General features: G+C 35.9%; 1 protein-coding gene across 2 annotated transcripts in view; it reads right to left on the bottom strand.

Moving 5' to 3' along the window:
• Positions 1 to 12,830, bottom strand: part of GPATCH2 (G-patch domain containing 2) — a 176,708-nt gene that overhangs the window by 2,468 nt on the left and 161,410 nt on the right. For both annotated transcript variants that reach the window (XM_058701368.1, XM_058701369.1), the window contains exon 9: positions 10,042 to 10,130. In XM_058701368.1, the coding sequence (XP_058557351.1) occupies positions 10,042 to 10,130 (89 nt within the window). The remainder of the gene's footprint in view (positions 1 to 10,041; positions 10,131 to 12,830) is intronic.

Here is a 12,830-nt window from a genome sequence, read left to right on the forward strand (position 1 = left end):
TTGAACCAACAGTTTGTTTCACGTGGTACTTCATATCTGGCCTTCTCGGGGAAGAGCAAGTGGGTTGTTCCTCATGATTCTGACTTCTACAAGAATGGAAGTGCAAAGAGCTAGAAATAAGTTTTAATAACCGACACTCATTTACTATAATCAATTGATTTTCAAAGCCCTTTATTGGACATTGTGGTAGTCTCAATCTTCAGTACATTTTAGGACTGAGAATAGAATACATTATTGCCATTTGCTAAATTAATTACAGGGAGTAAGGAAAAACTAGGTTACTCCAATAATGAGTCAGTTTTGGATTTGTCAAATTGGGTCTCAGCTCACTGAAACAAGTACCTTAATGTGTAATGAATTATATATATATATATACGTATATATATATATACGTATATATATATATATATATACGTATATATATATATAAACTCTCTGTGCACATATGCACACACACATACACACACACACGCATACATAAAACGTAAAAAATGGACCTCTTAGTTAACACACGCACATACACACACACCAAACAAAAGCCGTTTGTCAAAACTTTTCCCTAATATGACAACAAAAAAAGCAATTAGGTTTTTATTTTGAAATTATGATTATGGTGGCAACAAAGACAGACATCCGAGATATCTAATATTTTCTGAACAGCCGCCGAACAGGTATGTCAGGTTGAACAGTGAACTAGCGTTCTGTCCCACACCCCTGATTTTTCAGTGATTGCCACAAATTAGTTTAACTCCATCTCTAAGCTCCAATCAGGTCAGAGGTCTACTGGTGCTCTGGCTGCACTTCTGTTTAATCATACCTTGGATGCAACAGCTTGCAAAAGTTCAGGTTTAAAATCTGTTTCATATTTAAGAAAAAATATGAGGCCAATTTAATACACCTCTTCAAAAATTGCTAAATTGTGGTCAATTCTCAGATCTAAAGTGAACATCAAATGGTAACTGATTATCCTAACTTCAAATGTTGGTATTTGGTATTTCCCAGGAGTGACCACGCTAATTCTCCCCATGCTTGTTTTTTATACACATGGAAAAGAACCCACTCCTTCTCTGTATTTTAGGTGATTTCATCTCTCTTCTTCATGAAAATAAAACAAAGCATTATATTATACTTTGAAGTAAAACAATAAAAAGAAAGAATATTTAATTTCTCAAATGCTAAATCTTTCCACATAGAAACAGATTCCTGAAAAACAAACAAAAAAGCTTTTCTATACAACCTTAAAGAAAAGGTAACAGTTACTTCATTTTTCATGGACAATGATTCTGGAGTGAGATCTACTGTTGGTCTCTCATCCTTTTTATGAGATTAAGACTTGGGAGCGGAACAACTCTGTCTCCGCACAGCATCCTACAACCTTAATTTCCTTTCCTTTTGCTCCTGGCAGTGCTAAATCTTTTAAGTCCTTTCCTGGAAGGCTCTCCTCCTGTTTGGGCAATTTTAGCAACACGAAGCCTGCTAACTCTCCCGCATGCTCCTGTTCCCAGCCCCCTTTACTCGGGATTTCTTATGACAGCCTAGTCGCTCCTTTCCCCTCGAATCTTCCAGAGAGTATTGTGGATGGTAATTCACTTGCGTAATTGGCTCAAGAGATGAAAATCTTGTATCGGCCTCTCTTAGCTGCTAATCTGTCCAGCTGACTGCAAGCCTAATTGGCAGCTTGTTTAGTAATTTGGCTTCTCAAGTGTTGTATTGATGTTGGATAAACAGCCAATGGAAGGGGAGGTCATACATACTGCAGGTTCCTACATAACAGCCCATGCACCCCACTTCAGACCCTCCCCTGTATTCAGAAGGCATTTGTGGTACGCATTCACTCTTTCTTACCATCCTCTTTTCCCTATTACTTTTCTAGCCAGCTTGGGGCCAAGACTATTATTATTATTATTATCATCATCATTATTATTTGTGGTTATTAAAATCATGAGTTATAATGCAGTCCTCTGTTCTCAATAACTAATTTTTAAGGACATGGGTTGTTTGATTACTATCAAGAAAAGAAACAGCATTTAGCACAGTTTGAGTTGTGAGAAAATGGTAGGTGTTCCTACTCATTGTCAGGTGTTTTAATTATTTCATTCTGAATATAGAAAAGCCTGATTCAGACCATTCTGCATTTTATCTGCAAAATTGTAGACATTTCTCATGTGAATTTTGTTAAATCAAATCAGTTTGAATCTTTAATGCCTAAAATACAAGGCACATGCTTTTAAAATAATAAATAATAAAAATTTAATGTAGAACTAATTTCCCTTTTTTTCTTAAGTGATGAAAACGTTGTAAAAAATGAAAGACATAATCTATGTTGACATGTTTGGAGAAGTGTTTTTACTAATAAGTATTTTTATTATACGGAAATATATTTCTTATGGAATCATTATGTATCAAAGAATAGTCTTTTCAAAAAACTAAAAAATAAATCTTAAAATTGTATTGGTTGTGAAGGCACACAGGGATGTTAATTTTCACTAATATAATCCGGACCATGGTCTGCCTATTATGTACCATGCACGTGGTTTACTTGTTAGGCATATGATATTCATCTCCGTTCCTCATAACAACTGTGCTAAGAAGGAATGATAAATGGCCTTGGAGACACGATGTCACTTAACCATGACTACGCAGTGAGTAAGCTCCGATTCAAACTTTGGTTAAGTTTACTCCAAAAGCCTACAACCTTTCCATGAAAATTAATGACGAGTAAATAGTTTTAGTGATGATGATGCTTCAAATAACTAAAAAAAAAAATGGGTTATAGGTGAATTGCAATAATATCTTCTCTCAATTTGCTTATGGGCAATATACAGCAAAAATATACTGGCATAGGTGGATAACAATATATAACGAAGTCTGTAGCTCTGCAGTTACAAATACTTCCATATACACTATTTCTTTTGATCTTCCTGGCCAATCTAAGGTATTATTGGTTTCATTTTGCAGATGGCACTGAGGTTTGAAGAGGTAACACACCTGCCCAAAGTCAACTAGCTAGAAAGTCCCAGTTAAAATGTGAACCCTCATTTGAGTCCAAATGTTGCTGACTCACTGACTGAACATTTAATTTAAAATACTCTACCACTAATATTTTCTATTATGCCATTTCTTCTGCCACATTCTCTCAAATGACTAAGATTTTACTCTATTCACAAATTTCAAACTCCTGAAAAATTTCTAGTCTAACCTAGCATAGCAAGTCTGTCTGAAAAGAGTGCTTCAACTCTCTTGAAATACTTAAAGATTCATTTTGCTTGCTATAAATACAGCTTATCTGGCTTTCTTTTACAGATATTTAAATTATAACTTAAGTTTTAGTTGTACTTACCATAAACAGCATTTACAGGGTTTTGTTTTTTGACCTATGATAATAATCCCTGAATTTAACTGATGCATATACTCCATTTACATTTATTGTGATTACTGGTATATCTGCATCTATTTTTCCTGTATTATTTAATGCTATTTGCCTCACGTTTCTCTATATTTTTGTGGGCTTCTCTATATTTTTGTTTCTTCCTTTCTGGCATCTCTACATTTTTGTTTCCTCCTTTAAGGTATCTATTGCTTGTTTACACTAGCTTGAAAATTATATTTTTATTCTTTTGGTTATTACCTTTAAGTGTCAACATGCATACTTATTATTTTTTCACACTTCCATATTGTTGTCCAGAGTTTTACTTCCATCTTACTTTTATACATCCAAATTAACCATCTTCATGGGCACTTCAACATCATTATTAACTTTTATATATTCAATATTTTAGCTGTATGGACACGTTTAACAATCTCTTTGCTCACAGTTCCTTCTTGATTTTGATTCTCTTTTTATGCATCCTATTTTCTTCTACATGAAGTGCTAAGTTTAGTAATAATTGGTCTTTACCTGGAATTGTCTTTATTTCATCCTCACTCTTGGGAAATAGTTTAACTGGATATAAAACTCTATGTTGATAATTATTTTGTCTCTATACTTTGAAAATCTTATCTCTTATGTTCTAGACTGTACTCATGTTTTTTTTTTTTTAATTTTTTTTTTTTTTTAATTTTTTTTTCAACGTTTTTAATTTATTTTTGGGACAGAGAGAGACAGAGCATGAACGGGGGAGGGGCAGAGAGAGAGGGAGACACAGAATCCGAAACAGGCTCCAGGCTCCGAGCCATCAGCCCAGAGCCTGACGGGGCTCGAACTCACGGACCGCGAGATCGTGACCTGGCTGAAGTCGGACGCTTAACCGACTGCGCCACCCAGGCGCCCCTGTACTCGTGTTTTTAACTTTGCTACCAATGTGATGTCATTCCTACGTACGTTACATCTTTTATCCCTGGCTACTAAGTTCTTTTCTTTCTCTTTGGTGTTAAGTTTTATTACAATGCGTCTAGGTATGACTAAATTTACATTTACTATTTTCTGATAAAGATTTGTGTACAGTTTGAATATGAAGATTCACATTTTCCTTCAGTTGTTTCATTGAATTCAGTCAATATGCCCCTGGAATAATGCACCTCTCTATTCTTTCTATCTCTTTTGGAAGTTCTATTAGATGTATGTGTGTTGAACTTGATTCTCCTCCAAGCTTCCAGCCATTCTACCTTCCATATTTTTACCTCAGTTCTTTTAGGTAGTCTCTTCAAATTGCTCTTTAAATCTGTTTACAACTTTTTTTTTTTTTTTTAATTTTTGGCTCATAAGACCACTTTCAGTAGGTTTTCATTTGTAAAATAAAAAAGAATCATTTAGAGTTTAAGGCATGTTACCACGAGAGTGGCTTTGCATTTGCTTCAAAGACCAGTTTTTTGTTAGGTTTTTGGCTTGGTGTAATTTTACAACAGAAATTCATGTGAGGATAAATTCTTGGTTACAAATCTTCAGAATCCTCTACTTGAAGCCCAGGTGGAAATGAGATTCTTTATTTTCCTGTGCCTATAGGCAGAGTTTTGTTTCCAGTCTGCCGTTTTCTGAGGATAGAGCTTTCCAGAGGTTCTGGCTTGATAGGATCTTACACCCAACTCCCCATCTTAGCTCCCTTCCCACAGGGGCACTCACCAATATACCTCAGTGGTCCTAGATTGGGACAGTCTAAACTGGCGTGGGCATGGGAGGTGCTTAGGATCATTTCTGGTCTTGACCATTTACTTTCCTTCAGTCTCAACTATACATCTAAAAAGATGGCTTTACATTTTGTTCAGCATCTCCAGATATTCTGTAGTTTGAGTCTTTTCTCATTATTTAGTCTTTTATATTGTCAGGAACACAACGGTTTTCTATCTAATTTGGATGCTTACCCTTTCCTTAAGTGTTCCTGATATGAAATGGAGAGCCATTTAAGGCTCTCCTAAAACAGCAAACTGAAAGGTAGTTTGGTGATGCGTGTATCAAGAGGATGACGGTGATATGTTTCCTAGGCTTTTGCTATAGTTCAGATATAGTCCGTTTTCAAATTCAATACCATTGATCTTCCCCCAAAGTCTGCCTGTTTTAAAATCCTGGAAGAGGTAAGATAAACTACAGTGGTCATATAGATCCAGCGGTAAAAGAAAATAAAAATAGAATTATTGATAAAGTAAATTTGGACAATTGAAGAGATATAGCACTTTAGAAGTGGGCTTGGTTATACCAACCATTTCTTGATTATGATCAGTGTGACTTTTAATTAAAAGCACACTTTCTAAAAATCTTCACCCATTATTAGGATTTACAACTCGCCTTTATTGCCTTAAATATTCACAGAGATTATTTTATTATTGAAGTATCAGTAGGATGCTGAGGAAAAAGTCGACAAGTCACAACAAGCTGTAATGCAACCTCTTGCCAAGAAGTTGCATGTCCCAGAAGACAGTTACCCTGGAGTAATATCTATACCAAGATATTAAACTTCAATATGTGGGGCACCCGGGGGGCTCAGTTGGTTGGGCGTCCGACATCAGCTCAGGTCATGATCTCACGGTTCGTGAGTTCGAGCCCCATGTCGGGTTCTGTGCTGACAGCTCAGAGCCTGGAGCCTGCTTCAGATTCTGTTTCCCTTTCTCTCTGCCCCTTCCCCATTCACACTCTGTCTCTCTCTGTCTCAAAAATGAATATACATTAAAAAAAAAACAAAACTTCAATAGGCATCTCATTACATAATTTAAAATGTATAGAAAAAAGGTTGACTCCTTATGATGACTATTTTCCTTATGATATTTGTTCAATAGAAAGCAAAATAATAACAACAAAAAAAGCAAAACAGTAATAGCAAATACTAATTGTGGATAGCAATGAATTTAGTAATGTATAGAGAACAACGCATTAAAAAAAATGCGGTAGCCACAATATTTCAGAAAGCACACTTAAATCTTCTTACTCTCAAATCCTCAATAAGCTATGACTTCTACCAAAAACACAGACCATAACCAACATTGCTGACTGCCTTTTAAAAAATGCGTTAATAATATTCTATTTTGTTCACTGCTTTTCTTCACCTTTACAGATGACATTTTTCAAACTATAAAATGCATTCTGCTGGCAAACCTTCTTGCTTCAACAGTTCTCAATTTTATAATAGTAAATCTACATCCTTTGCTACTGAGACATCAACTATCTTTTCGTATGTGACTTTGAATGAGGCAGAGAACAAGCCATACATTTAAAAATCAATATCTAACCTTATCAATATTCATTTTACTTTGTCGATACAAAATACAAAGGTGAAAGAGCAGTAAATAAGCTAAAGCACTGAAATAAATTTGGTGTTCCTGTCACAATTAATAAATGTTCACCCGATAACACTGCTGGCTAGTCTATAGCCTTATAAAGTGAATGAAATTATGCTTCAGTGCCATTGCTAAAACAGGGTGAATAAAATTTTCAACACAATAGCAGGTAAAGATGATCAGATTTGGGGTTATTAATTTCATAGGGGACTTTTAGAAGTATATTATTTATTATGTATAAAACATATAACTGTTTATTTTTAGAGTCTTAAATTGTCATATGAACCCTGTTCAGGATTATAAAGTTAAAGTGCCAAATTACAGTTTTCTGACAATGTTTTGGTACATGTTTTCTGAAGCTGCTGTTTGACCACATAATATTTCACATACAAATCAGAGGGGATCATTAAACAATATTTGAGCTGTCTGCCTTTTAACTCTTATCCCCTATTTCGAAAGAGAGGCAGTTATCTTTACTTGCATTTTTCCAGCTTGGACTGAACACTGACTAAAGGCAGAAGAAAACTGTGAGAATATACTTCCGTTCAATGCATTATTTGGTATGTTTGCAAGGGCCTATAAAATGGCAAGAATATTCACTTTAAAATAGTTCTATGTGCTAACTCAACTTTGAAAACTTACAAATATAACTGACTATTAGGAGACTGAATATACTCCAGAATTTGAAAATTATAATTTTCAGAGACAAGATGATCTAGGATTCATAACCTCATTATCAAAGTGTATTTATGCAAAAGCATTTCTTACTTGAATTTGGATAATAATCTTCACCTTCGAGTTGATTCATTAGTATTAGAAGATATTCTTTTTAGAACTGAGGACTTTTAAATAACCTCATTCTCTTCCTCTTTGAGAGGAACAGTTATGCATGGATTTAAAAAATGCATTGGAAATGAGTAACATAATTCTCTTACTCAACTACTGTGAGTAATTACAAAAATGCATTAAATTTCTATGAATTTTATTCTTTAAGCAAAAAAAAAAATCTAGTAATATAATCAAAATCCTGAATCTTAAGAGAATCACAACAGTTTTTAAATATAACATCTGGAATATGCTGGTATAAGCTTATGAATGTTTTAGGCTAAAGTTTAATGTTGATACCCATACTCCATATAAATGATTTCCTCTGATGCTATTGAGATGTAACATCAAAATCACCTTGTAGGAATAATTATATTATCCTCTCCTCAACCATTATGCCTTTTCCTTCTCACTTCACATATGTTCAGAGTGTTAGAACCTGACCCTCGTATTCTCTCTTCCTTATTGCTGGCACAAAGCTGCCTTAGTCATACTCCTAAGATTGTTCTTGTACTATTTCTGCCACTAATGTCTGAATCATTGAAAGATAAGAGAATTCAGGGACCATTCAACTGGAATGGGGCTATTAAAGAATCCTACACCTGCCTTATGAAAGATTTGAATTGAAGAACTTAAGACATGTATTTGATCTAAAAGTGGCTATATGTTCCTGCATAAAGAGAGATATTAGACGTATTCTCACGAAGGTTCTGTAACTCTACATTGCGATACTGAGATAAGTCTTCCATGAAACTTAAGACACAATAGGAGCCTCAAATAAACGTATGCAATGGAACAGTCTTTACAAATGTATTCTTACACAAAGGCTATAGTATGTTGTCATGGAAAGAGTAGGGATTTAGAAGTCCTGAAGGTGGATGTAGGCTTGAAACCTCGCTTGGCCATTCAGGAATTACGTCTTCTCCAGTAACAAAGAAAAAACCGAACACTGCTGTGTATCTTAAATTTTATGGTGTAAAGTGATAATGCCACCAAGGTCACAGAATTGTTACAAAGATAAAAGAAAATAATCAAGTTTCTGTTACATACTAGGTACCCAACAAGTGGTAAACATTATTCTACATAAATATGAACACATTCCACACATAGGTGCTTCTTACTTCCAAATTCTGAAAACTCAATACAACTACAAGATGAAGATCAATATTATATCCACTCATAACCACATGCCTAATTCCATAATGTCACCCTTCATATAGAGGGGACAACTACATCATGAGTGCTTCAATTGTAAGGCATTCAATTTTTTTAGCCCTCAACTATAGGACAGGTGCCCTAAATAAAAAATTAAAGCTTCCCATCCTTTATTTCTTTGACATCACCATGTCAAGATTTTTCTCCCCCTTCTCACAGTTTATTCTCCTGGTTGACGTGACTCTTATTTTCGTATTGTACAATTCAGATTGGGAAAAAGAACTTTTCCTACACAAGGTTTCCCAAATGAAGAGAAAGTTTATGAATCTGAATGGGTTAAAGATCCCAGGCAACAGGCCAAAGCTATTATTCTTTGTAACTGACCAGGTAACTACACTGAAAACATTTCTTAGATTCAGTTTGCCGCGTCACAAATCCATGATGGTTAATTGTAGTTTATTCCGATGTGGGGGGGGGGTCCAACACTTTAATGTGTAAGGCTTCCTCCTCTCATTGGTTTTTTATCTCTACCTTCCTTACCATTGTTCTTGCATGAGATTTTGTTATACATACTAGTGTTATTCTTATCCTTCACCACCAAGCTTGAGTCTTTTAGGAAGGCTTCTAGGGGCCTAGTGACTTCCCTCTGCTCAGCACTTGTGTTTTTCCCTATTCCACACTCTTTAGAATGGCATGCTATTCGAAGGATGTGTCCTTTGAGGTGGAAATGATGAGAGACATTTTATTCTAATGCAGATTTTTTTTTTTTTTTTTGGAGTAAACTCAATGCCCAATGTGGGGCTTGAACTCACGACCCTGAGATCAAGCGTCTCATGCCCTACCGACGGAGTCAGACAGGTATCTCTGTTTAAATAAGGAAAGACAAACCAAGGATTGCTGCAGAGCTGGGGCTAGAAACCAGACGGACGCAATCATAGCTATAGCTTTCCGTCTTCCATAATATGGGGCCTTGTGTTTTGAGGCTGCTCCTTACACTTTTGAATTGCTTCCTATTAATCTCTTCTGGGGTTATTTGTCTTTTCATCTATTTATCCCTTGTCTTCCCAACCAGTCTATAAATCTCTGGACACAGCCTTTGAAGATTTTGTATCCTTTAACACCTCACACAAAGTCTTGCGTTTGGGCAGGTGTGTGGCAAATATTTTGTTGACTGGCTGCCTGAAAAATCTGGGCAAGGAAAACACAGTACATCCTGACACCAAAGGCAAACGATTTAATAGTTGCTTGTAACTGTGCTTTTTTCTCAGTGCAAGTGATTTAGAATTATCTGTATTTTCCTCTTGATGGCTTATGAACTTTATATTTGTGTTCTGCCCCAACCCCTTCTTGCTTTACCTGCTGTGGTAGGTCCAGGCAAGGGTGCAGCTTTTCTTCTCCGCTTGATATCTCCAGTGCATAAGGATCCCAAATGCATGCTTGTTTGCCTACAAGTAATTATCAGAAAAAACTATTAACAAAGGAGGAAAAAAATGACACATAAATACACAGCTTGGGTAATCTGAACCTAAATCAAAACATTCTCAACAAAGATGGAGCAGCATAGTAAAACCACCAATCTTGTTTATATCGAAACATAATTACATTTGTTGACAAGCATTCAGCAGCTAAATGCGCCATCATAAATTGTTACTGGAATGAATAATATAAAAGGAATGCTTTTTAATTTTCAAAACTGGCAATCTTTCTAGCTCAACATAAAATCAAGCACTGTTGCTTCTGACAGGAAAATAGCTAAGATTAATTATCTAAAGAGATCACAATATTGTTGCTAGGTTATCAATTGGTTACTAATGCTTTACTGTCAGAGCAACGTTTATTACAGGAAAAGTATGATCAATTTCTTTTAGGATATTATGTGGCAGTGACTTCTCTTAAAACATTTTAAACAGATAGAAGGAAATAGTGATGTTTTCTCTTATAATTCATATGATCAGAATTCTTGGCTAATTGTTTATTAGCTAGGTGAGGAAATATAATTTGAATGCATTAATGCTGGTCTACTGCTACTGAACAGGCTAACAGGGTATTGGATTATATTTGTAAACACATGATACGTAAAGACTGAGAAGTAGAACTTCTGTTATTCTTGAAACTAGTTAGAACTGGATTATTCTGCCTAATCATGGACTCCTAAATTAGTAAGTTTTGGAAAAATTAGAAATGGCCCAATTAGAAGTCAAGAAAAAATAATACAAAGTTGGAAAAGACTGAAAAGTCTTTGGACATTTGAAGCTAGAGAGGGATGCTGTTCATTTCCCGGATCATAATCCCTGATGTGGGGTTGGGATCACGTCTGGGGATCATGAAGCAAAAATAAATGATGTATGTTTATTGTAGTACGTGTTCTTCTAGGAATTCATAGAGAAATCTGGTAGTATCCTGAAGTTTTACAGCACCTGTAGGGAGGGGCCAAGGGCAGGCAGCCCCCAAATGGGGCACTTTGGCATGCAGATTGTATCAGGCTGAAAACAATCAAGGCCCAAAAGACTGAGGAAGAAACTTTATTACCCTTTCCCCCACCATAACTGACTAAAAGAATTTAGATAGAGGAGTTGCTTCAGGAAGAGACCCATCACCATTGATAACTACACTATAATATGAACTAAGTATGACAGAAAGGGAGGAACCTAACAAGGCCTGTTGTATCAAAGTCCTCTCTATGTCCCATTGTTTCTGAATGGCCCAGAAAACATTTGTTCTTCCAACATTTGTTCTTTTTCATCTTCTTGTGCATTATATTCCTTCTCATTTAAGTCCCAGATTCCTATCCCCCTTCTCCTTAGTTTAGGATGACATATATACTCCTCTCGCTGGACCGTTTTTGGAATCTCACGTCTGTGTGGGTTCCCTGAACGTACAAAAGTTAAGTTGATTTTCTCCTGTTAACTTGTCTCATGCCAATTTGATTCTTAGTCCAGGTAGAAGAATCTTGAATGACAAAGGAAAATTATTTTCTCCCCTACACACCCAATTTGAAAACACCCAGATTACTAGAGAAAATTTTAAAAGGGAAAAATTAATTCAGGTAAAAACCAAGATATATATTTACACACATACACTCCGGCATTTAAATATAGTGAAAAATTGGAACTGGGGAGTTTAATTACTTTACGTATAGGTTCTAGCCATATTGCACAAAGTAAAGTATAATAATGATCTGGTTGATCCACAGTCAAATAAATACACTGTGAAAATCTATCAGTATAGGTAATAGCAAATAGGCACTTGTCTTGTTTTCTCTTCCTTTTGTATTAAGTGCATACTGTTTCTCCATTAAATATTTACAATTATTTTTTAAAATGCTGATTTACTTATTTTGAGGGGGGGTGGGAGCAGAGGGGGTAGAGAGAGAGAGGGAGAGAGAGAGAGAAAATCCCAAGCAGGCTCTGCGCTGTCAGCACAGAGCCCAACGCCAGACCCAATCTCATGAACCGTGAGATCATCACCTGACCTGAGCTGAAATCAAGAGTCAGATGTTTAACTGACTAAGCCACCAAGGCACCTGTAAATATTTACAATTATTAAAATATTTAAAAGAAATTAGTTCAGGTAGTGACTAACTTTGCAGAAACACACACACACACACACACACACACACACACACATATGTCAAAATGTTTATCGACATGCAAAATGGTAACATTTTTGTTGGATTTTGAGGTGTGGTCTTGGCCCCAATGCCAAGAAAAGCGAATTGTTTTGATCCTATCTATTTAAAAATTTTTTTTAAATATATATTTTTGATAGAGAAAGGCAGCGTGAGCAGGGGAGGGGCAGAGAGAGAGGGAGACACGGAATCCAAAGCAGGCTCCACGCTCTGAGTTGTCGGCACGGAGCCTGGCACAGGGCTCGAACTCGTGAGAGCCGTGAGATGGTGACCTGAGCTGAAGTTGGACACTTAACCGACTGAGTCACCCAGGTGCCCCTGATCATATCTATTTTTTAAAACTATTAGAAATTTTTAAAGGCTACAATAATATCAGAGAAGACACATTCTTTTGATACAAAATTAACGAATTCACTTATTCAGCAGGCATTTATTAGTATCTACTACCTACTTAGCATAAGCACCCAGAGGTCGTGACAGTAAGGAGAGTAGGAAAGAAGAGATGGCAGATGCAAAG

The sequence above is a fragment of the Neofelis nebulosa genome, chromosome 15 (genome assembly GCF_028018385.1).
Source record: "Neofelis nebulosa isolate mNeoNeb1 chromosome 15, mNeoNeb1.pri, whole genome shotgun sequence".
In the NCBI taxonomy this organism is placed as follows: domain Eukaryota; kingdom Metazoa; phylum Chordata; class Mammalia; order Carnivora; family Felidae; genus Neofelis; species Neofelis nebulosa.